The sequence below is a fragment of the Vanellus vanellus genome (genome assembly GCF_965231255.1).
Source record: "Vanellus vanellus genome assembly, chromosome: Z".
NCBI classification, from domain to species: Eukaryota; Metazoa; Chordata; class Aves; order Charadriiformes; family Charadriidae; genus Vanellus; species Vanellus vanellus.
The window spans coordinates 38,683,525-38,710,559 of record NC_138908.1 but is presented as its reverse complement, the minus strand read 5'-3'; the positions used below and the strand labels follow the sequence as shown (position 1 = coordinate 38,710,559).

The window sequence follows — 27,035 nt, the reverse complement described above, 5'->3', positions numbered from 1 at the left end:
ATACATATCAAAAGAATTGAAAAATTAATCCTTTTAACATGTTCTTGTAAAGCATCAGAAAAAGCAATACAGAAATAAACTACCGGTTGCTCTGAATTTTAAACTGAGTTTCTAAATCACTAGAACTTATTACCAAGGGTAAAGCTTCTTGGAATATTCATATTCTGTAGCACAAGAGGCAGTTGTTCATGTTTATCTGCATACTTTCAATACACAACTACCAAAACTGTTCAGCTCATAACAAAAATAGAGAGGATGTTTGACAAATCATGCATGCCCTGTAGAGTTAACTGAGTTGCATACATTCAAATTTAAACACCAATAAATTACATAAATATACAGATCAACCTCTGCAATGATTCTACTTAAGTAAATAACAGATACAAATTTCAGGCAATTGTACTACTAATCATTAGTGCTAGATTCTAGATCTGATAAAGGTTTATCAATGTGCAATCATGAGCTGCATACTGAAGTCCTCAAAAAAATCATATATATATCAAAGAAACAAAATAATTAAACTAAATTAGACTGTACAACACACAGATAAGAGTAGACCATGTATACACACAGACTGATGCTGTTAGAAGTAGCTAAAAAAAGACTAAGTAATAAGTAGCATTAAACTGTAGTCAGAGAATTGCACTGAACTGCTGTAGTACATCAAAGCATGGAATATAAAGGACACTAAATAATAAGCCAGTTCATACAATGAATTCATAAAGGATTACATCACACATCTATTGTATTATAAAACATGCTGCATATTCTGTACATACACTTTCATTCTGCGTATAAAACAAGTGTCCCAAGCTGATACTCATGTCCTAATATAACATCGATGCTTAATGATATCACAGAAAAGGAAGGTTTTAAGTACAGTAAAGAAAAAGAACAGCCCATTTCAGTATATATTAGTCCTAAGTGAGCAACAGAGCCAGATACAAGATGCATTTCTATATCAGAGATCACAAAAGCAGAATCAGAGTAGAAGAGTAGAAACAGTTTGGATTGCTGAAGAGGAGACAAACATGAACAAACAGATCAAAACAATTTTTATGTATGAAGTTATTTGAGGAATAATCTGTTAAGACAGAGGGTGATACAACCTGTATAATAGGATGTTTATTGGCCATTCAAGACATGATAAAGGCATAGTGACCAACAGGTAAACTGAAGAACTAAGAAATCAATGGCATGCAAAAAATTTCAATAAGAGAAACTAAACATAATAACATGATAACAGCTAGTTAAGTCCAATAAACCATAAAAAGCTCAAACAAAGCTTTGAAAGGATGATATACAACAATATACAGAAACGAGCCTGCTTCCTACTCTGTAGTAACTGGATCTTCAGCTCAACTTCAGGAACGCATTCCTGGTAAATATATGTTACACATAGTTTTAGGTTAGGCTAACCAGCAGTACCTCATAGTCCTGGGCTGCCTCCTGCTTTCCTGTGACTCTCCATTACTAAGAGACATAAAGAGTAGAGTAAGCTAAACTCTCCCACAATTTTGTCACCATTACAGAATGACACAGGAGGAAGACTTTGCATTTGAGCACATAAAAACACATGTAATGTGTAGGAAGCAATCTCAAATAATCACAACTGTTTTGAACGAGGTAGTTGTTATTTCATCTTTAAGTGACTTTCCACATGTCCACTGCTGGTGACTAGCAAGGGATTTCCTTTCTTCCTAGAGAAGATTATACGGTGAATGGAAGACCAGCATGTGAATACAGACAACAGGATTGGACCAAGAAATAGTTTCTCAGACGTGTGTCAAAAACCCCACTCAGCTGAGTCATATATTGCAGACACTGACATTCCCCAAATAGAAAGTAGAAGTTGCCAGGATTATATTGACCTGAATTGTATGTGACTATTTAGTCTTCTGACTAATTCATTAAAAACGTTCTTGTAAAATTACAGATATCTAAGACAATATCTGAGAGGAAACTTAATTACACTTCATACTTTCTTAGTAACTATCAACCAGCCTTTTTCTATTCCTGCACAACCTCATTTTCTGACTACTGACAGACAACAAAACGGTTGGTTCCACTAGGAAAGATCTACTTTCCACAGATACTGAGGAAGAAAGAAGGAAGAAGGTAGGAAGAAAGCAAAAGCCCAGGTAGAGTTAAAACTGGCCAGGGATGTCAACGGCAACAAGAAAAGCTTCTACAGGTATGCCAGTGATAAAAAGAAGACTAAGGAATACGTGGGCCCTCTCTGGAAGGAAACGGGAGACCTGGTCACCCAGGATATGGAGAACCCTGAGATGCTCAAGGCTGAGTCTTCACCTGAGTTTTTGCCTGAGTCTTCACCAGCAAGTGCTCTAGCCACACTGCCCAAGTCACAGAAGACAAAGGCAGGGACTGGGAGAATGAGGAACTGCCCACTGCAGGAGAAGATCAGGTTCAAGACCATCTGAGGAACCTGAAGGTGCACAAATCCATGGGACCTGATGAGATACTTCTGTGGGTCCTGAGGGAACTGGCTGATGTAGTTGCCAAGCCATTATCCATCATATTTTAGAAGTCATGGCAGTCTTGTGAAATTCCTGCTGACCGGAAAAAAGGAAACATAATGCCCATTTTTAAAAAGGGAAAAAAAGATCAAGGGAACTACAGTTAGTCTCATCCCTGTGCACAGCAAGACCATGGAGAAGATCCTCCTGGAAACTATACTAAGGCACATGGAAAATAAGGAGGTGATCAGTGACAGCCAACATGGCTTCACTAAAAGCAAATCATGTCTGACAAGTTTGGTGGCCTTCTAGAATGGTATTACAGCATTGGTGGATAAGGGGAGAGCAACTGACATCACCTAGCTGGACCTGTGCAAAGCATATGACACTGTCCCGCATGGTATCCTTGTTGCTAAATAGGAGAAAGATGGATTTGATGAATGGAAAGAACCTAGCTTCATCTTCTTAACAACCTCTCCTTTAGGTATGTGTATATATATATATTGACAAGATCATTGACAAGATCCTGAGCCTTCTCTTCTCCAGCCTGAACAGTCCTAGCTTGCTCAGCCTTTCCTCATAGCAGAGGTGCTCCAGTCCATTCATCATATTCATGGCCTTTTGCTGGACTCTTCAGTAGGTCCAACTCTCTCATAGTGGGGAGCCCAGAACTGGTCAGAGTACTCCAGCAGGGCTGAGGAGAGGGGAAGGATCACCTCCCTCTACATACTGGCAACACTCCTCCTAATGCAGTCCAGGATAACATTAGCCTTCTTTGCCACAAGAGCACAGTGCTGTCTCATGTTCAACTTGGTGTCCACCAGAAGCCCGAGGGCCCTTTCTGCAAAGCTGCTTTCCAGATCGTTAGAGCCCAGCATGTACAGGTGTATGGGATTGCTTCTTCCCAGGTGCAACTTTCCTTTGTTAAACTTCATGAGGTTCCTGTCAGCCTATTTCTCCAGCTTGCTGAGGTCCCTCTGAATGATGGCACAACCCTCTGGTGGATCAGCCACTCCTTCTGCTTTTATATCATCAGCAAATTTGCTGACAGTACACTGTGTCCTGTCATCCAGATCATTAATGATGTTGAATAGGACTGAACCCAGTACTGGCCCATAGGTACACACTCCTGACTAGCGTCCTCCAAGTAGACTTCATGCTGTTGATGACCAGCCTCTGAACCTGCCCATTCAGCCAGTTTTCAATCCACTGCACTCTTTGCTCATCCAGTCCATACTCATCAGTTAGTCTATGACAATCTTATATGAGACAGTGTCAAAAGTCTTACTTAAGTCAAGATAGACAATATGCACGGCTCTTCCCTCATCTACAAAAGCAGTCATTTCGTCATAGGTTATAAGGCTGGTCAAGCATGATTTCCCTTTTGTGAACCCATGCTGACTACACCTGATGACTTTCTTGTCCTTCATGTGCCCAGAAGTAGTTTCCAGGAACAGTTGTTCCAGCACCTTCCGAAGGACAAATTTTAATTTACAGATAAGAAAGCTCCCTCTCCTCTCTGTTTCTTCGTCCATTTATTTAAAAGTAGTAACAATAATGGACCCTTCAAATTAATAAAAAGAATGGTCACATGCCCCCAAAATGTCTAAACACAACTAAACACAGATTATTTGCAGATTCCCTAACTGATGGGTCAGCCATTAGGAAAGCAAGAAAGAAGAAACACAAGTCACATAACAGTGTACTTATTTACATTCTGTTTACCTTCAGTGAACATTTCAACTAACAGTAGCTTAAAAACACATAACACTAAGTCTGTGGGCTGATTCCTACACAAACAATGTTGAAAAAAATGTTTGAGATCTGTTAGTTTACAGAGTTTCTTTACTAACTCCAAATCTGCAAGTTTTCTAGTTACAAGTTAGGAAAGTTTTCAAAAGGCCACAGATGTAAATAGGAATTTTGAATCAGCGTTAGTGATTGTTTAAAATGACATGCTAGCCTGCTATAATAACTGGGAATTGATTTTTAATTTTGTTTTAAAATAACTAAGTTTATACCTGAATATGCGTATCTTGTAACTCAGAATAGACTTTCTATTCCACCTGTTCACTACCCAGATTTTTGATCTCTCTTGGTGATGTTGCTCTTGAACATAAAATTTTGATTTTTCCCTTCAAAGAAAAAACGGCATAAACTATGCACCTTGAGAGGCAAGCAGAGGCAGTCCCTGGGCAATTATGATAACTAAAATATTCTTTATATTAGGAACATTTTAATTAAAAAAAATTACATTTTCCCATAAGTTAATTTATGTCATAGGGAATCAAGAAAAATAATTTTAACACAATAACACATCTTGATTTCATCTTTTGGGATCTTTTCCTGAAGAACAATAATAACACTAAGATGGAATACAAGCTTTGCACTTAAGAGAGCAATGTCAGTTGCGTTTCAGCCATTTACCTTGCCTCGTAAAATCTAGAACAGTTTGTTTGCATTTTCAATTGCAAGCACCACCATAAAAAAGGCCTTTCTATGGGGAAAAAAGCTAACAAACCAAATAATTCAACAAGCACTTTCATCCATTCTATGATATTATGAAAATCAACCAATGTATGTAGCAACTTACAAAAGTCGCTAAGAGATACTGACAAATCTTCCTATATGAACTTGAAGGCAAAGAAGTTTGGTCAAACCATTTTTGTACAAGGCAAGTAATTAAATGCTACAAAGCTTTACCTGTCATCATTGCAAAAAGAATGAAAAAGCGGTTACTCAAAGCAACTTATATATTTACATATGTTTTAATAATTTCTCCATTTGCAAAAACATGACCACACTTTTAAGTCTACATGTGTATTTGGATACACAGAATTCTTTTCCATACATTTCCTAGTTACAATTATGAAAGGCTTTTAGCTACCCTCTAATTCCTGTGCTTTGGATAAGAAGCTTAATAGAACGCTAATGCTGATAGATTTATTTGAACATTATTATCTTTGCTTTAATACCTTCAAAGTTCAGGCAGGCAAACAGTAGCAAGAAAGAGCTGCGTAAGAAAAAATATTTTTTAGTAGTTGTAAAGAAATTTTGCTTTTTAATGAAAATGGTTACTGCATATTGCTTACAGTTGATTATTAAGGAAAAGATATTAGTAAAGTTTAAATTCCCTTTATTATGACAGTAACTAAAGGGTTTTCTTAAGGCATCTCCCTCAATCCCATTAATTTTCCCATTTCTTCACTCTTATAAATGACCTAGAAAAAATATTTTTGATTTGACAAAAAAAATACTTTATATAGGAATATTTTGTTCTTAATTTTAAAATTTTCTATTTGGTACTTTCTTATTGACAGGTAATAGGGACAGTGTGGTTTATATTCTTGATAACCAGAGCAAAAGCTAGGAAACTAATGGGAATGAAAGAGGTGTTTTAATCAAATTCTTTAGCTGCAGTCCTCTGTAGCCAACTCTCCCGTGATTATCTTTTTGTACTACATAAAATAGTTTGGATATTTAATTCATCTTCAGTGATACACTTCAGTTTGGTAAACAGATTCCTCAGTTTCTTCATATTTACTGATGTTTCTTCATGTAGTTTTATTCTGCCCTCAGTAAAACAATAATGAAGTAAACGCCAGATGACAGAAACTACTTGTGCAAATAAAGAAAAGTTTTGGATGCAAGAAAAATAAAAATTATTTCTTACATTTCTTATCATTACTAAGTACATTTAAGAACTTACTACTCACACAAATAGCATAGCACATATTCAAGCACTGAATTTACAAAATGACAATGCCAAAGATAAATTATTTCAGTCACATTTTTACATTCTACTTCTATGTAAGTTTTTTTTTCTTTCTTAAAACACACACAAACTAAAATTCAAACCACAGTACAACTATAATGTCTAATAGTTAAGGGAACCAATGGGACAAGTTTTTCACTTTTTTATTGTCTACTTGTTTGATTTACAGTATGAAGATAACACATACTCTAGTACCAGCAGCATTCTTTTTTGACACAGTACAAAGAAAATCCCACAGACTGTGACCATTTCTAGAATTTTTCTCCTGTATCTATTTTCAGCAGTATTCCATAAACCTAAATGCCCCAGTCCAGTGCTAAAATATCTTTATTTCTAAATTAGGTTAATGTATTAAGTAATAGTTTCAGTCAAGTCATTCACTGAACACTACAGAAGAAACACTGCCTAATGTTTCACAGTAAGCTTAATAAGCATAATTTTTTTTTTTTTTTTTTTTTTATAAACTAGCTTGGTAACGTCATCATAGCAGCGCATACCTAGGCAAAAGCCACGTTCAACACAAAACTTGATCATGCTATTCTGAAGTCAAAGCCTAACACTGGGCCCAAGCAATGAGCTTAGGATTTCTTCAATAGAAAAGAAGCATAATACTTTTGATACCATGCCAGGAGTTGTTGCCCTTTGAATACCAATTGGTTCTAGGAACAGAGCCAGAGACTGAGACTGGCAAAGCAAAAGAGCTAACAAACTGTTCTTTCTCATTCAGGGATTGAAACATGCAATTTCAAACCTGAACAGGGCAAGGAAAGGGTAGAGTTTCCCAATGCATCAAACATACGGAATATGGTGAGAGGGAACAGAAGCCTTGGACAGCAAGTCATACTGGAGGCCTGTTTTAACAGTCAGTGTGCAAACCGGCTACGTTGATCTCAACAAACCATTTGAGCAAGTAAAATCCTTCTTTTGGTACAGCTGCTTTTTGTGGGAGGAAAATTAAAGAGCCATGTTCAGAGCACAGTCTCTTCCTCATAGAACAGCATTTAGAATTACTACCAGAAGGAAAACTAAACTACAGCTAAGGCTGTGTTAATTTTTGTCAAGGCTGTACAGCAGTGCCAGGGATCAAAGCAATGAATGAGCAATGCAAAGCCACCTCCTTCCCTAATCTTCACATCTATAAGGAAGGACAATCAGCTTATCCTACTATTCGGGTCCTCTGTTTCTGCATCTTTTTTTGTAACAGTTTTTAGAAAGTTATTATTATGGGGGAAAAAAAGCATATTAGCAATTGTGGAAGCAATGCTGTTATATAAATAGCTAATAAACATCTTGGTAGAGAAGTTTAATGTTGCATTCATTGCCTCTATAATGGTACAGAGATTAGCATTGTGTTTTTTAATTAAAAACAATCCAATGCAATTTGACAAAGCCCATAATTTCAGCTCTGCAAGGACAGTACTGTCTAGGAAACAGACACTACTTAGTCAAAGGATATCTTAAATTAATTCAATGTTAAGAGAAGCAGTAAATCTACTACTGGAAAACAACCAAGGGCTCGGCAACGCTTACAGAATGCTAGTGGTCTTGGACTGTATTAGGTATGCTCTACACTTATCGGAACAGGCAACAGCATAACATAGCAACAGAAATACTTTGCCAAAATCTCTCTGTCCCAGTGTCAGAAATTAAGGGAGACCATGACGCCTAAGAATGGCTGCTAAGCATGGCACTGCTAGCTGTAAATTTGTCCTTTTCCAAATTTAATAGCTACCTGTGATAATTCATTCAGCTTCCCAGTGAATGCTTTTTCAAGTTATAGCCTATATCTGTTCTTCCCTAAGAGAGAAACCCGCAGTTCCTCTCAATGGATTTCCAAACTAGATCACTCCATCTTTGCTGCCCAGATTTCTCTCCAGCAAGCACAAGTGGATTTGGTCAACGTTAAATAAACAGTCACCTCTCGGAGTGGTAATCAGGTCCCGAGAGTTCATTACTAAACCAGGATTTTTAATGTTAACCAAAACTCCACTGAAGGCCCAGAAACTCAAACAGTAAAACAAGGCACTGCACTGACCTCTTCAACAATCATTCTTGCCTATTTTTGAGACACTACAATGGGAAGGTGGGGTGGCAGTTAGCACACCAGAAATCAAGTGACACTTACATAACCCTAATCCTACTCTGGGACCTCTGAGATCAAGTTTTGAGAGCCTGCATCCAAAACCAACTATAGCATATAAAGTGGCACAACCTAAGAATTTCCAAGGATGCATGATCTTCAGTATTCAAAAAAGGAACTTTCTGGAGAAGAGACTGTTCTCCTAAAGGATGAACAAGAGCACTTTTTTAGGTAAATTAAAAGTTTGGTGATGACTGAGAGAAGCCAGAATGACAGAAAAATTGCTAAGGAGGAAAAAAAATAAATGTGCAAATATAGAGTTGTATCTGCTTTGAATAAAATAAAAAGCAAACAATAAAAATAGAAATGCAAGTAACTGACCGCAAGGTGCTTTCATTCAGGATGATCTCATTTAAATTGAACTATGTAAAAAATAATCACACATGTGAAAATTATGTCTAAACAAAGTTACTAAATACCACTACTTATTAAAGTTATATGACACTTTATGCATCAAAACTATTCAGACATCTTAAACTAAGCACTATAAGGTTTATTAGAATGGAAGATGTCTAACAGAAACAAGTAAAATTAAGAGTTTATTAAAAAATTCTTAGCTTAGTTCAGATCTAGAACCCACCAGGCCACAAGTAAGATGTTTTGCTTACAAATGTGACATAAAAATCAAGCCTGACCACACTTACACTTTTATTTAAGAAAGTAACCAAGAAAGTCAGCCTCCAATTTTTTTCCCCCACTTGTGGGATTTAGGTACTTACGGCTATGTTCTCTGAAAGAACTTTGCTAACCAGGGATGTTTCTCACTTACTACAGGTTGGCACCAAATGTCACTCTGAGTAATTACAAGTATTTGCCGAGTTCAAATTCTTTCTGTACCTTCATTTTTTCTTTCCGTAAAACAAGGTGTTTTTCTGAAGGAGACTGGTTATCACACTCAGCTCCCTGTGTAGCCTCAGTTTGTTTTGCAACCGAAATCTCAACAGTTAATGGTAACATCAGAGCCCACACCCCACAGCCAGTGTTAAGAACAACGTATACTTAATGGGAGTCATACCATAAAATATATGCTGAAGATCTGACCCAGAACGATGGCACTTTTTTTCCCCAAAGCATCAAAAGACAAGGTTTCTGGGAGTCAGCAACATTTGTTTTCACTTAGTCAGGCCTGTTTTGTTGTGCATGGTTGCAAGAAATCTATTAATGCTTTTCTCTCCTAATTTTTTGAGGGTTAAGCCAGCCTTACATCAGTTACAAAGAGCCTCAAGGCAGAATATAGTAATGGACAAGTAGTCTTATAACTCCTACTACTAAAAAAAAAAACAAACCAGGAAAAAAAAAAAACACCAAACAAACACCAAAACCCATTTCTGCTATAATTTTAGCAAAAGAAGACACTGTTAAAAATAGAGGCTGTTTTGACCCCCCCCCAACTTAAAGGTCTAAGAACTGCAACTAATGGTTCAGTACAAATTTTTCAGCTCTTTTTTTAAGTGCTTATTTTTATACCGAGTGATATTTACTGCACTCTTAATACTTCACCCAAATTTAGCAAGTTATAAATTAATCCCATAAAAACAAGTGCAGTATGCTTTTAATTTCTAGAAAATTCTCTTCTGTAGCAGTATTCCAAAATGATACTACAGCTTTTCACAAAACCACCAGTGTAAGGATTTTAAATGTAATGAAAATGACAGGAACTAAAGAAAGCCAAAGCATGTCAGTTCTAAAAAGCTAAGTTTATCCAGTTGTTCAAGATGTAATTAACCTTTTGTGTATTTTGTCTACAAAGACAACTTAATGGTCTTTCTGAAAATATTGTTAAAAAGAAACATCTCCTTACTAGGTCACACATCTGAACACAAACGCAATTATCAAAACATGACCTATTTGTGAAAAGCGAAAAGTAGAACACATTTTAAATGAGATTACAGCATTAGACTCGGATAGAAAAAGAACAAAGTGGGAGATTGGAAATATTTTTCCCTAGCTATACAGCATTCTGCAGTGACAAATAATAATTTGAAAATTGTTTCCCTTCTTTAACCTTCTCACAACATTCTGGTTGTTGCTAGGCAGGGAAAATATTATTATTTTCAATATACAGATTCATTGCAGTAATCAAATGTAAATACAATGTCCCACTAGTTCTACAAAAATTATGTTCTGTAATACCAGATCACTTCTTCAGAAGAAAAAAAAAGAACTGAGAACCTCTGAGTTGCTATAACATTAGTGTTCACTTCTATTCATAAGGTCATCATGCAACATGACGCCTTGTGCACCCATCTAATCTAATCTCATTTATAAAATCCAGTTTTTCATATTCCCTACCAGTTCCTGATGTAGGGAACCACATTTTAAATCGCTCTGCAAAGATCCTTCAGAAAAATGTTAGATCCATCCTGTAAATACATCTACTGTTGGCATAACGTGTTCAAAACCAACAATGCCTCACATATGTATACAGTAGGAATACATCATGTGACTGAAAAATAAAAGCTACTTATACAGTATGCATCTCCAAACATACATGATATGAAAATTGACCAATAACATTAGGAGCAATATCTCAATATTCTTCTCTAATTCTGCAAAAAGGCCTTTTAAAAATGAACTGGGAGGTGGTCAAGTATCATGTACCCATTAAAGAACCTCCTAGTGACTGTTTTGTTTAGTGTTTTAAAGCAGAAATGGCAAAATGGATGAGGGAGTAAGGAGCAAGGGAAGGAGTGAGGGAGAAGGGGCAGAAAGAGAGGGACACTCAGCCAACCTACGCAAAAATTTCGTTACAATATCGGGCAAGGGATATGTTCAAATGCTTTCTCTTTTCCAACCTGCAGCGTGCCAATTGCTGTTACTACATCCCCTCACAAACCTTCCTATCTAGGTACTTCAGTGATCTAGATTCTAAAATATTAATTCCACTTACAATTTCATGCTTCTTTCTTGAGAAAGAGAATAGAGATCAATGAATGAAAGCACGCATACTGGTTTCCTCAACTTCAAGTAATTCACTGTTAGCATAATGATCCACTGTAAACCTTTTAGATAACACTGAAAATTTGCTTACATATTCAGTAGCTGAACCCTCTCATAGGAACCTTAATGAAGTTGAAGACAATCAAACATCTGTCAAAGCCTTTTCAACTCTAAAGCAAAACAAAGCATCAAATCACTACATATTTTCCAGTCATTCACTGCAGAATGCCAATTCTTTAGATTTCAGGAATTTTCTCACTTAAAAAATTTAAAATAATCAAATTTAAAAAAAAAAAAAAAATATTTCCTAATCATAGGAAAATCAGTTGCCCCTATTTAAATGTTACCAGCAGCTCAGAAAGTACTTTCAGTAACTTCAGTCCAAGAAAGGCTGAAAAACTATTACTTAGAGCTAAGGAAGCCTCCCAAAAATCTTACAAACTAATTAAATGGAACAACTTGTTGCCTCCTGTACAATGTTACAATAAAAGGACAAACACCAGCATGAAATACAGTATCAGCTGCAGGAAATTAATGATCTATTCACTTCTAGATATTTTACTGATTTTATTTCTTTAAGGAGCCTTGAGGATCTGCTTCACTTCAAAGACAAGACATTAATTCAAGACACAAGCATCTCCATGAAGTACCTAATCAAAGACTCATTCTTCAGCAGACTGTCATTTACCTGCAGTATTCTACTGGTTTCATAGAATCATAGAACGGTTAGAGTTGGAAGGGACCTTAAAGATCATCTAGTTCCAACCCCCACTGCCCTGGGCAGGGACACACCTTCGACTAGACCAGGTGGCTCAGAGCCCCAGCCAGCCTGGCTTTCAATGGTTTCCACTCATAACATTCTGCCAAACCAAGATCTGACCCAAAGTTATTAAGGAAATGCATCTAAAAACTCTCTCTGAGAAACAACTTATTCCTCAGAGTTTTGTGCCAAGATTTCAAGTGACAAAATACAGTGCATATATAATCAAATGTATAAAATTAATTGCTTTAAACTTGGTACACTTGACTTCTCTTTTTGACAGTACATATTGGCAATATCCTGTTGAAAAAAAAATATATTAAAATCGATCAGCAGAGATACAGAAACATAAGGATTTGATGGTGAATTCATAATGTAAAATTTAGAGAGAAATTACCATCCTTAAAAACTGATATAAGTCAATTAAAATCAAGAACTATTAACAGGTTTTACTACACCAGAACAAGTGCATATTAAACAAAACTTTAGAAGGCCTTAGTTATTAACTTTCTATCAAGAGCTGATGTTTAACATGTTTCTAAAATGTATTAAAGACTGTATTAATTATACCAACCACAAGAATGCAATAGTAAAAATTAAATTCTAGAGTACTTGGATGTCACAGAACACTATTCTTTATGAAAGCAGCAGGGCAAATCACCTCTACTTCAGTTAGGATTTAGCTCTTTCTACTATTCCAAAAAACAAGTCCAACTTGATTAGGAACATTTTAAAAGAAGTAATGCACCGTGATTCATACTTACGAGTATAAATAGTTGTGGCTATCCCACTACCTGTCAAGAATTAACCATTCAGATTTATGTTATTCCTCTGATCTAACCCTTCTTAGGTTACAGTTAAAATAACATTTTTCAAGGGAGAACTTACATACCCATTTCATTAATAGTTGCTCTTGCTTTTGAGACAAACGAACTAACTTCACTTGAGTGCATTTTTGCTCTTTCTTTAAGGTCAGCACCTGTAAGTGACATTTCACATAATGTTAACAAGCTGTATATAGTACTGTAAATACATTTTCAAAAGTAAAATATTCCTGTATTCAAAAAAAATTGTCTACTTTGAGATAAGGACAGTTCAAATTGGTCACATTCATTTTCCACAGATTTCAAGGAAAACATGGACTGTTTTTCAAGGAAAAAACCCAAAGTAACAACAACAAAAGAATAAAATTACCCACCACCAGATTTTCTCTAAGTATATTCTTCCCAGTGACTTTTCTTCTTCTCATATTAAAATAGTTTATGAACAATAGCATTTATGCTAATATTTCATCTGATATTTACTTTTATTTTCCCAACTGTGTCACAAAGCCTGATAAGTATGTGTTTTTCATATTGTGCTCTAGTTATTCTTTTATTGGTAATCATAAAATACCTAGGGTGCACGTTTTTAGTTTAACAGACTATATTTATCTCAATAAAAAATTCTACAGTAGACCTAGTATCATTTTTCAACTCACTTTACTGATATGTATTTTGTAATAATTTACATACCATATTTTTTGTTCCTCCAAAAATGCTAAAACTTGAAATTTTTAATCTATTTCTTCATGACTATATGAGAATAATTCTGTTTAAAAAGCACACTGTAACTAGAGAAGGTTACAAAAACGTGCTTTCAAAAATTTACTGATAAGGAAACCCGACATTTTCTCTCATGAATGTGTAAAGAAAAAGAAAAACAGACAGTAATAATAATAATAGCTAAATACAGAGTAAGACGGGAATTCCATATCTCTTACAGAGGAAGAATACATGAAAAAGACAAAATCTTCATATACATATTTATTGTCCAAAGAAGTGCAACATTCCCACCGTAACTTAGTGCACATTTTTTCCACGTGGTAAAAATGAACCTGTTAAGTTAGTCTCTTGGCACATGTCTGAAAAGGCTAAGCAAGGCATATAACCAATGCAAAAAACAGTTTTATGTTTCTCTGCCCTGAGAATCAAAATACTGTGCATTCAGGAAAATGCACTGGACTCAGACTCTGAATTTTAAATTAAGCAGTCATACCTTTCTGGATTTAACTCAGGCTAGACCCTCTTGACCCTCTTCATCAAACATAGTTTTAGATACACTTTTGTTGACAGCATTAGCTGAAACTCACAACTCTAGCCCAGCTCTGTGAAAATCAGTATTTCAATCTGACACTTTCTGATAAATATCCAGCTGCTGTTTTAAGGTAACATGACCAATAAAGCAGCTCTACATCTCCCCTTCTATTTCCATCATAGCAAAGCTCCTCATTTCATTAAGACTTTTGTTCTCCTTCTATGCATGTCAATATAAAAACAATGAAGCATCAGTCCTGACTGCATTTGCATGCTTCCCGCTAAATAATGTCAAGTTTAATTCATGCTATCGGACACCTTGCCAAAAGCTTCCAAACAACCTTCTAGGACATGCCTCAACTGAAAACAGTATGACAGGCCAGTTGACCAGGCAGTATAAAACAAGTATTACTGTAGTCATTTGCACTATAGCAAAACTGCAATTGCTGCCTTCGTAATTCACTATCAATGCATAAAGAAGTCTTGCCAGGAACCTGAAAAGCAATCAAAGTAAAACTGCAAGCAACTTTCACAAAAGCATTTATGTATATGGTTCTGTAGCTAAAAGGAGCTTTACAAAACTTGATGACAAAACCTGCTTTAAAAGTTCTATCAGGAAGTGTGCAAATGAAAAAAATAGCACTTCTCTGATATCAGTTAATTCCTGGGTCTAGCTTCTACAACTTTGTCCAAATCATTGACTACGTGAGAACAATAAGAAACTGTGTGCTTTATGAACAAGAAAAGTGTATCGATATGCAATCTGACTCAAAACTTCCACACACTGAAATCCTGCTCACTGGGCATACTCTTGAAAAGCATATGAAGATAACTTCAAAAGAGAGGCACTAAACTTAAAAAATACTTCCAGTATTACTGTTAAGAAAATCTATTGTCAAGAGAAGACTAAGGCAATTTTTAAGTTTTGATTTATTCAAACTCACTAAAAAATGGACTCAACCCAAAAACCCCAACTCTTCTAAAATAAAAAATACACAAACTGCAGACTTCTTCCTTCATTTAGAACATACATTTCCTTAAAGATATTTACAGAAATCTATTAAATTTTCAACAAAAACTTTTGTAAGAATGAAGTAAAAGGTAGCTGCTAATTTAAAACTAATGATTTTGAGTACTGCAAAAAAAAATTTCTAGTACAATACCTGATCTTAGTGCCTTAACCAACTTCTGTAATTTTACATTTCCCTTTTTAAATATTTGTCCCTCACAACTGTCAAGGAAAGGGAAAAAGTTCTTTTCCTAGCCCTTTCCTATTTTAGCACTCCAAAGCATAATAATAGTAACTGAAACTTTTTCAGAAAGAAGACTTTTAGGCAGAAACCATTCACTGCTCTCCAAGAGAACACATGCCTTGGCATCGTCTGGTTCACAGGAGATGGATCTGCCACCCACTTAATACTTTTGTTCCTGTTGTAAGATTCAACCACTGATCAAAGTATACTTGAAGAATTCCTTGACCCATATAGCAGAGACCTATTCACATGTTTCTTCGAAATCTATTCTCAATTCAGAAGTAGGAAAGGTTAAGTTTCTGAAGACAGCCATGAAGGAGAGTGCAGGTTCAACCAGAGACTTCTGTTCTCTCAGCTACTGAAATCAAAGATACCTTCTCTCACCCTAAGTTTACTACTTTAAAGTATCTGAAAATAGTATTTGCTCAACTGCTGAGAGCAACAAGGTAGCTAAGCTCTTCAAACCACAAAAACTCTCACAGAACTAACCTCTGCAACTTTCCCATGAGCCGCAGCTGAAATCTGTGGACACGTTTAGCCTATCTGCTTCCCCACATCCACTCCCAACAGACGCCAGGGGCTGTACTGTTGGTCCGTGACTCCACACCACACTGAAGGCAGGGCTCTCTAAGCCCTTCTACCCAAAGATGTAAGAAAGGGGGAGCCCGAGCTACCAGTGAGCTGAGGCAAACTAACTATTGCAGATTTGATTGTACACTGTAATTATGTCCCCACATCCATCTGGTTTCTACTAAAGCATGAATCATTGTTTTCTCTGTATTACACTTTCTGGCGTCTCGATGCTTTGCCCCACTAATTGATTCTCATCCACTCAGAAATGTAGCAAAAGCTAGTCAAAACTAACTGCGTGACTCTAGGCGTCACGTTCCCCAATTCTCACCTCTCTGCTCCCAGCACTTTATGAACTCCCTTTTAAAAGACTATGCAGTGACATTTTCACATTATTAGCTGTTAGAACAGGACAAAAGAGAATCATAGAATCATAGAATTGTCTAGGTTGGAAGGGACCTTCAAGATCATCAAGTCCAACCATCAACCTAACATTGCCAAAACCACCACTAAACCATGTCCCTCAGCACCACACCATTTAACACCTCCAGGGATGGCGACTCCACCACTTCCTTGGGCAGCCTGTTCCAATGCTTGACAAACCTTTCAGTGAAGAAATTTTTCCTAATATCCATCCTAAACCTCCCTTGGTGTAAACTGAGGCCATTTCTTCTTGTCCTGTCGCTTGTTACTTGAGAGAAGAGGTCGACCTCCACATCTCCACAGCCTCCTTTCAGGTAGTTGTAGAGAGCAATCGGGTCTCCCCTCAGCCTTCTTTTTCTCCAGGCTAAACAAAGCCAGTTCCTTCAGCCGCACCTCATAAAGTGCAACAGTGAAAGACCACACTGACAGTGCAATCAGCCACTTCCTCCTACAGCTACACTGGGATTAACACAGGTACTCTCCACTTGTGAAGAAACCCATCTTGAAACAAATTAATTCACAGAAGCATCACTTTCAAGTTTACAAAGGAAATGGGTAGGAGAGAATTTCCCTGCAGACTTCCAATGAACAGTCCTGTTTGCAAAATACCAGTACAAGCAGCAGTCTTTTGGAGGTCTGCTGAGCAGCAAGTACATAAACTGGTATTCACAGATCAACCCCTGAAAGTACTGTGAGGAAGTTGCATGCTGTTTTAAATACTACCTACACTCCTACTGAGGTTTGTCAATCCAAAAGAAAATCTCTATTTGATTTGGATCCATCACTTTCCTATCTCCCCCCTCCAATACTGGAAAAACATAGAAAGGTTAGTCATTTTTTCCCTTATCTCCTGTAAGTATAAAAACCCTGATGTAATCAATTAAGTATCTTTGCATGTTTTTAAATATTTGGCTACTCAATAGCTGGCTGTTGTACACTGTCAGTCTAGAGAGTTTTTGCAGCATGTGCCTGACTAGCATTTCACAATGATGCCAGAGAAAATGTTTATTTGAGAAAGCCAAGAGCAGTCCAGCAAGATACGCATATTCACCAGAATTTTTCCACCTACAGTTCTACATGACAAGGACAGCTATTTAACTTAGAGAACACACCAAATGAAATCAAGTTTACAGGGATTACTCTGTCCCCATGCCTCTTGCCTTATTTGGATATTTTCACACACTTTGTAAACAGAATTTATATATTGTTGAAAACCTAAGTGTATTTGAAGAATCTCTTCCAACATCTTTGTATAAGCCTTACTTTCCAAATACCACAAATGCCTAGACATTTTCTTGTGCAGTACTGTTCTATACTATGCTTTAACTCATGCTTCCAAAACACACCACAAAAGCTGTGAACCAAAGAGGCGTAAAATTAAATGGTTTATATATCAAACTTTAAATTTAAACTTTACTCAATAAATATTTTTTATTAAAATATAGGTCTTTTAGAAACCTGGCACACCAAAATTAAACAGTGACGTTATTCTACCAAGTGTCAAAAGGTGCTCAAAGTGCCTTTTCCCTGAGAAGAGGAAAGGAAGTGACACATGCACAGGCATTTGAGGTAGAATAAACTATTAAATTCTTACTGTAGCAATGTTATTTTGAGCTTGCCCTTTGATCTTACTAAGCATAGATCAACCAATTCTGTCAGCACACCAAAATTTCAATAAGGAAGTGACATCCCAGAGTATCAGAAGATACTCTTTTGCATACGCTGTCCAATTCCTCTGTATCTTGTTGGCAAGAACTAAGAACACTGAAAACTGCAAAGCACAGAGGCACTACCTATGATATGTTTAATAACCCAATGAAACAGGTTAAGGGATTTATGAAGGAAACTTACAATGCTTTCAACTAGGAGTAAAAAACATGCACTACCTCACGAACTAAAAGGTTGAGAACTGCTAGGTACCCACAGCTTATTCCTACGCAAAGTCATTAGGCAGACTGTGAATTAATATCCCTCCTTCTCCACACAGAAAAATCGAGAGTTAAGATGCTAAACTAAAATACTGAGGCAAATGGCCAACTTTGACATACATTACAGATTAACTTATAACTACTACAAAAAGCCCACCCGTTAGGATACACCTAAGTATCACAAGGAGGCCTGTAACCACTGGTGTCCCCCAGCGGTCAATACTCAGTCCAATTTTGTTTAATATATTCGTTAATGACCTGGATGAGGGGACAGAGTGTATCCTCAGCAAGTTCACTGATGATACCAAACTGGGTGGGGTGGGTGACACCCCAGAGGGCCGTGCTGCCATCCAGCGTGACCTGGACAGGCTGGAGAGCTGGGCAGAGAAGAACCTAATGAGGTTCAACAAAAGCAAGTGCAAGGTCCTGCACCTGGGGAGGAAGAATGCTAGGCACCAGTATAGGTTAGGGGCAGACCTGCTGGGAAGTAGCTCTGAGGAGAAGGATCTGGGGGTCGTGGTAGACAGTAAATTATCCATGGCCCAGCAATGTGCCCTTGTTGCCAAAAGGGCCAATGGAATCCTGGGCTGCATAGGGAAGAGTGTGGCCAGTAGGTCGAGCGAGGTCATTCTACCCCTCTGCTCTGCACTGGTGAGGCCACAACTGGAATACTGTGTCCAGTTTTGGGCTCCCCAGTTCAAGAGGGACAGGGAACTGCTGGAGCAAGTCCCGCGAAGAGCAACTAAGATGATTAAGGGATTGGAGCATCTGCCTTATGAGGAAAATCTGAGAGAGCTGGGACTCTTTAGCCTGGAGAAGAGAAGGCTGAGGGAAGACCTTATTATGGCGTACAAGTATCTAAAGGGTGGGTTCAAGGAGGATGGAGCCAGGCTCTTTTCAATGGTTCCAAGTGACAGGACGGGGGATAATGGGCACAAGTTAGAACACAGGAAGTTCTGTTCAAATACACAGAAAAACTTCTTTACAGTGAGGGTGACAGAGCACTGGCACAGGCTGCCCAGGGAGGTTGTGGAGTCCCCTTCTCTGGAGATTTTCAAGACCCTCCTGGATGCAGTCCTGAGTAATGTGCTCTAGGCAATCCTGCTTTGGCAGGGGAGTTGGACTAGATGATCTCTAGAGGTCCCTTCCAACTATGAAAATTCTGTGATTCTGTGATTCCATAAGTATCTTTCCTCAAAGGCAGATGTGTGCATCTTCTAAAGAATCCACTGCAAGAAATCCAAGTTTAGCTGAAATCATTACCAGAACTCCGATCAGCTGTTATGAGGTTAGGAATACCCCAAAAGGGAGCTGTACATACATATTTGAGGACACCACTATAGTCAACTAAAGTTCAAACTCAGAAAGATTTACCAGTATTTTTTTTTCTCCATATTTCCAATAATTTCAGAAATAAAGCTTCTACATACTGAAATCTATTCAGGACAACTTAATTCCCAATTCTGAACAGAAACTGCAATACCTCATGACACAAATGTATATATTTAGAGATAGTGTCCCGTCTAAGGCAAGAAAAACTTTGTTTAAATAGAATTAGTGTTTGTTAAATACATACACCACGGTAATAAATAACTTATGTATATTATTCTGCCAACAGATACATACTTCAAGTCAATATCCCTAAAAATCTTTTAAAAAACCCCACAAAGGTGTAATTTAAATTTGATGATAATAACATCACCATGTAGATTAATGATTTTTATTTTGCTTTCAACTACCATTTTTCTGTGTGTAAAGCTATACACTTGCTAAATTACAGTAGAAAACAAAGTCAACCACTACTGAAATCTCTTACCTGCATGGAAGAAAAAACATTTTATGCTTTGGAGACAAAAATACACATGCATTTCAGTAAGAATTCCATTGCACCTCCCACCCAGTCAGACCCACAACACTTGGATCATCAATCTCTACCCATTAGAACTACTACCAATTGTATTCTTGAATAAAAATGAGTCCAGTCTGATATTAAGAACATACAGAATGCTTCATAAATATTAATATTCTGGACCATCTTTCACAAAGTAACAAAAAAGATGATCACCTATTTGGTAGAATAACTGAACAGTCTAGACTGGAAGAAATTTCTGGAGATCACCTGGTGCAAACTTCTGTCAAATGCACAGCCCTAGATTAGGTTATCCAGGGTCCTTTCAAGTCTTCAATATTGCTGGCAATTGAGACTCCACCACTTCTCTGGGAAAAACATTCCTATGTTTAATTCTTAAATAATCTTTCCACAATTAAGTATTCATTTTATCTGGATGGCATTCTCCTAAAGCAACTTGTACCCACTGCTTCTTCTTCTGTCACTGTATACATCCTTGCAGATAGATACTGTTCTCTGTATCTACTAGGCACAGAAAGATCAATTATCCTTTATCCCCCCCTCAGGAATGTCCAACACTCTAATCACCTTCTGCTGGCCTACTTAAGTGTTGAGTAGAATAAGCACATGCCTTGATCTGCTGAAGGTTCTCTTCCTAATGCAGTCCAAGATACTGGCTGCCTTCTTTACTGCCACAGTACACGGCTAGCTCATATTAAGCTTGACGTCCCCCAGAACTCCCAGGTCCTTTGCAGCAGAGCTATATCCCAGCCAGTCAGTCCACAGCCTTTTCTACCACTTAAGATTATTCCATTCCAGGTCCAGGACTTCATATTTATCTTTGTGAAACCTCATGCAATTCTTGTCGGCCCAATTTTCCAGCCTGTCAAGGTCTCTGAATGGTGGTTACTTCTTCCCACATACCCACCTCTCCTTCCGCTTTGAAGTCATCTGCAAACTTAGTGAGGGTTCAATACTACCAATAGAACATTTACAAAGATACTGAACAGAACTACAAGACCCAGCACTGACCCTCAAGGAACTCCACTTGTGACCAGCTGACAGTTTGACTTTAAGCCATTAACGTTACATCACCCTTTGATCTTGGCAGGTGAGGCACTTTTCACAGTCTGTATGTCCAGGCCGTATCTTACTAACTTGTCTACAGGAATGCTAGGGGACAACATGCCCTGTTACAGTCAAGGTAGATACAGCATCTGTAACTGTTCTCTAATCCACAGAGCAAGTGGTTTTACCACAGAAGGCAATCAGGTTGGTCAAGCACAATTTACCCTTGGTAAATATGAGTTGGGTTTTCCCAGCCACTTTCTTGTCTTTCACGTGCCTGGAAACAACTTCCACAAACACTTGTTCCATAACTTCCCCAGAGACTGAAGTGAGACTTGGCTGGTCTGCAGTTTCTCAAATTTTCCTTTTTGCAGATGGGTATAATATTTGCCCCTTTTCCAGTCACTTAGGTCTTCAATGACCTTTCAAATATGATAGACGGTAGCTCTGCAGTGCACCAACTCAGATGCATCCCATCAGAGCTTGTTCTTGTGTATGTGTCCAGGTGGTACAGACAGACCTTAACTCAGTCCTCCTCTACTGTCAGTGGCTTGCTGTTTACTTTGCTGTCTCTCTTGGCACAGAAACTTGGGAGCTGACCTTTCCCATGCAGACCAAGGCAAAGAGAAAAGTACTTCTGCCTTTTTGGTGTCATTCATAACTAAGCTGCCAGTCCCATGAAGCAATGGATCTACATTTTCCTTGAATTTCTGCTTGGTACTAACATACCTAGAGGAGGTTTTTTTGTTAGTCTTGACACCTTTTGCTAGTTCAAGCTCCAGCTGAGCTGCTTCATCCTAACCATATCTCTACATACCTGAGCAGTATTTCTGTATTACTCTTTGGGAGTCCGTCCCATTTTCCAAGAGTAAAATGAATAAATAACCCCTCCAAAAATATATAATGTATATTTGAACTATTAAAAGACAGGAAGAAAGTGGGGGGGTTGTTTTATTAAGAATAAAAAGGAATATCACAGAATCATCAGAGTTGGAAGGGACCTCTAGAGATCATCTAGTCCAACTCCCCTGCTAAAGCAGGATTGCCTAGAGCACATTACTCAGGACTGCATCCAGGCGGGTCTTGAAAATCTCCAGGGAAGGGGACTCCACAACCTCCCTGGGCAGCCTGTGCCAGTGCTCTGTCACCCTCACCGTAAAGAACTGTTTCCGTGTATTTGAACAGAACTTCCTGTGTTCTAACTTGTGCCCATTGCCCCTCGTCCTGTCACTTGGAACCATTGAAAAGAGCCTGGCTCTATCCTCCTTCAACCCACCCTTTAGATACTTGTATGCCATAATAAGGTCTCCCCTCAGCCTTCTCTTCTCCAGGCTAAAGACTCCCAGCTCTCTCAGCCTTTCCTCATAAGGCAGATGCTCCAAGCCCTTAATCATCTTAGTTGCTGTTCGCTGGACTCGCTCCAGCAGTTCCCTGTCCCTCTTGAACTGGGGAGCCCAAAACTGGACACAGTATTCCAGTTGTGGCCTCACCAGTGCAGAGCAGAGGGGGAGAATGACCTCGCTCGACCTACTGGCCACACTCTTCCCTATGCAGCCCAGGATTCCATTGGCCCTTTTGGCAACAAGGGCACATTGCTGGGCCATGGATAATTTACTGTCTACCACGACCCCCAGATCCTTCTCCTCAGAACTACTTCCCAGCAGGTCCGCCCCTAACCTATACTGGTGCCTAGCATTCTTCCTCCCCAGGTGCAGGACCTTGCACTTGCTTTTGTTGAACCTCATTAGGTTCTTCTCTGCCCAGCTCTCCAGCCTGTCCAGGTCACGCTGGATGGCAGCACGGCCCTCTGGGGTGTCACCCACCCCACCCAGTTTGGTATCATCAGAGAACTTGCTGAGGATACACTCTGTCCCCTCATCCAGGTCATTAATGAATATATTAAACAAAATTGGACCGAGTATTGACCCCTGGGGGACACCACTGGTTACAGGCCTCCAACTAGACTCTGTGCCGCTGATCACAACCCTCTGAGTTCTGTCCCGCAGCCAACTCTCAATCCACCTCACTGTCACCTCATCGAGCACATACTTCCTCAGCTTCCTAATGAGGATGCTATGGGAGCCAGTGTCAAAAGCCTTGCTAAAGTCAAGGTAGATGACATCCACAACTTTCCCCTCATCCAGCCAACCAGTTATAACATCATAGAAAGCTATCAGATTGGTCAAGCATGATTTACCCTTGGTAAATCCATGTTGACCACTTCCAATAACTTCCTGTTCCTCAACGTGTTTGGAGATGACATCCAGAATGAGTTGCTCCATTACCTTCCCAGGGACAGAGGTGAGACTAACCGGTCTGTAGTTCCCTGGGTCCTCCTTCTTGCCTTTTTTGAAGATTGGAGTGATGTCAGCCTTCCTCCAGTCCTCAGGCACCTCTCCTGTTCTCCATGACCGTTCAAAGATGATGGAGAGTGGTCTAGCAATAACATCCGCCAGCGCTCTCAGCACTCGCGGATGCATGCCATCAGGGCCCATGGACTTGTGAATGTCCAGCTTGGCCAAGTGGTCTCTGACACGGTCCTCCTCAACTGAGGGAAAATCTTCCTCTCTCCAGACCTTCCCCTTTGCCTTCAGAGTGTGGGATTCATGAGGGACAGCTTTAGCAGTGAAGACCGAAGAAAAGAAGGCATTCAGTAACTCTGCCTTCTCTGCGTCCTCCACCACTAGGGCACATGTCTCATTCACCAGTGGGCCTACATTTTCCCTAGTCTTCCTTTTTCTATTGATATATTCAAAGAACCTTTTCTTATTGTCCATATCCAAATCTAAATGTTTAAAAGCTACAGAACACACAAAACAAACATATAACATACTGAATATGCTCCACTGTATTCCTAAATATTTTCAAGATTTTATATTCAAGTTGACTCTATCAATACTTATAATTCAGTTATTAATTCAGAACATTAAGAAATGAAATATCATTTAATCAAGAATCATGGTTTTTAGTTGTGAGGTATGAGAGATCTGAAAGTTAAGCATAAAGAGAAAGGGAAAAAAATTACTGAAATACCTACTGAACAAAGAACTGCTAGCAATTTGCTTCTGGGAATCAGCTTCTTTTATGAGTACTACTGAAAAAAAAATCTTACTCACAAAGCAGTCCAACTTACTGTCTGCCTTTTCTACTCTCTGAGATTTCATATTCTAAATCTTAAACCAAACGTGCATGTAACAGGCAAAATTTAAATTAAAAGGTCATTACCTCAAAGATTAATCTGTAAGAAAACAAGTGTTGCTGGCAAAACATAGCTTTGCATAACCCTTTTTTTTTTTTTTTATTGCTTAAGGATAGATAAAAATCCAAGATTCACATTAACTTTGTGTATGCTGTAGAGTACTTCAAAACTTTTCACAGAGGAAGGAATCTCATGACATTTAGTCTCAGTCTCCACACAGTTTTATCCAAACTCTCACACTTTCTCATTTAAATTTTTCCTTGATATTTATTTTTTATTTTGGAATTTAACAGACCACTTTTACGTGGCAAGTATCACTTGGATCTCTATATTTTAGTGCTTCTCGTACTGGGATTTAAAAAAAACAAAACACAAAAACAACGTACTTCAGTGATTTAAACAAATTAGGTAGGAAGCAAAAACCACAATGGTAAAGAAGTCAGTAACATATCACAAAATAATAAGTAAGTTCCGAAAATCTTCTCATATTAAAGGGAATGGAGAACTTGAAAAATTAAATGTAAGTATTCAGAACTCAATTTTCCAGATGCACAAAATTCTTAGAAAGTCAGCACACTATAAAGATCCAGAATGAACTGAAATGAGTATGAGTAAGGGTACATAGGTTTATGATCATTAGGAAGAAATTATAGTATGTTATGTATAAGGAACCAAAAAAGTAAACCCAGTACATTACCATGGGACGCAGCCTTAAGAGTGAATTAATATACTTAAAAGCTGGCTCTGAAGCCCCAAAGAGCTATAAACAAGCAGTCAGTAGCTAAAAACATAGACCTCGGCCCTACGCCTATCTAACTGGGTTGTCTGTCAGTCTTTGGTACTGTTAAACAAATTACACAAACATATTAAGGAGGTTATGATACATTTTTCATAATTGCCTGTTAAATAACATTTCATCTCAGAAACTAGTTCACAACATATGGTTATCAGAAGGTTTTTAAAGCCACAGACTTCACAATTCACCTTTCACAACTTAAGAGTAACCGCCTACTTTCTCTAGTAATTATTTGCTTTATTGACAGCAACCATGAATCCTATTGCACACTGGTAAAGACACAAATTTTTGCATACACCACCTGAACTGAGTACAAAGAGAAATGCATTTACATGTAACTTTGATAAAAAGCAAGGTATATTCTAAATTTCAAAACAACATGAGAAGGATGCTGGCTGCAGTCATTTTAGTCAAGGGAAAACCAGTTCGGTGTGAAGAATGCTATGTATTTTTCCTAAATGAGGAAATAATTTAAATGAATAAATTTAGTTATTTTTTATGCAGGACTTTATATTCCTGAAGTTCTCTAAATGTGGATATATGATTTTTAAGTCAAAACTGATATTGACATTCTTCCATATAGGATTTGCTGTTATAATTTATTAGCATGACTTGGATAGCTGCTCTTTTTGCATATATCCCCTCTGTGTCACAGGAAAGTTCCTGAGAATCATCAAACTGTGAAGAACAAACAAAATGCCTGCAATTCCTGTGTATTTGAGCCTTTGGCAGGATGCCAGTCCTGAACATTCCCTCTGGTATGATGGCAGTCTTGTAGTTCCACTGCTATAGGTTATCTCATATCTTGCAATAATTTACACCCAGATCAGCATATTTAAAGTACTAGCTGATAAATCAGTTCCCATAAACGGGATACTTCAGAAAGTACAACTTTTGGGGGTTTTTAAGTTTTCTTTTTTTTTTTAAGCTTTTGAATCCTAAGCCTTTCTTAATGGTCAAGGCGCTAATTCAGACAGGTTTCCTCCTCAAATCCAGGAATCCTGAATATAAACAACCCTAACTTTGTATACAAAAGTTCTCCAATCCCTTTTCAATAACTATGCAAATTCAGACCAGATATAGATTAAAGTCAGCTGGCTCTTTTTCCAACTTGTCTGCCCAGCTCTAAATTTAGAAGCACCCAACAATATTCCTCCTGTTAACCTTTTCTGCCACAAAAAAAGACAGGTTATACCTCACCTGTCTTTCCTGGACTCATCTTCACTTGCAGAAGGGGAAAAAAAGAATCATTATAAGGATCCTAATCTCACCTCTTAAAAACAAAGCTATTTTTTTTCCAGTTTTCTTTGTGACACTTCCATCATCCAACACCTGCCTCAGTCACTCCCTAGTATCCACTTGCGGATACTGTGCAACAATCACAACAGGGCTTCCTGCAGCTTCTTCCATGGCATATGAAAGAGACCAGCACTGGTGGAAAGGCACAAGAACAGGACAGCTACCTATTTCCAAACAGAAAGTTAAGAAAATATTAAATTTGATTCTGTGCTACGCCTCACTTCTACTGACCTCTGTCAGGCTAACAAAATAGGACTAGCAGAAGACAAGGCATGGAGGCTGCATCATCCTTGATTCTCAGATAGATCCACTATCAGTGGAGAAGGTCCAGGAGGAGAAGACAGTGGTGACAGCAGTGAAGGTCACCTAATAAGTGGCTAGGAACCACAAATATAGACCACTAGAGTGATCAAATCATGACAAACCTGTTTGTTCCAATCTTGAAATTCAGTCAATCAAATTCAATCTTCATACAACAGCCCG

General features: G+C 38.1%; 1 protein-coding gene across 3 annotated transcripts in view; it reads right to left on the bottom strand.

Annotated features, from left to right (window-relative positions):
• Positions 1-27,035, bottom strand: part of AUH (AU RNA binding methylglutaconyl-CoA hydratase) — a 125,044-nt gene that overhangs the window by 73,265 nt on the left and 24,744 nt on the right. For 2 of the 3 annotated variants that reach the window (XM_082497772.1, XM_082497773.1), the window contains exon 4: positions 12,985-13,071. The exons of the other annotated variant lie outside the window; for it this stretch is intronic. In XM_082497772.1, the coding sequence (XP_082353898.1) occupies positions 12,985-13,071 (87 nt within the window). The remainder of the gene's footprint in view (positions 1-12,984; positions 13,072-27,035) is intronic. 3 annotated transcript variants of the gene reach the window in all.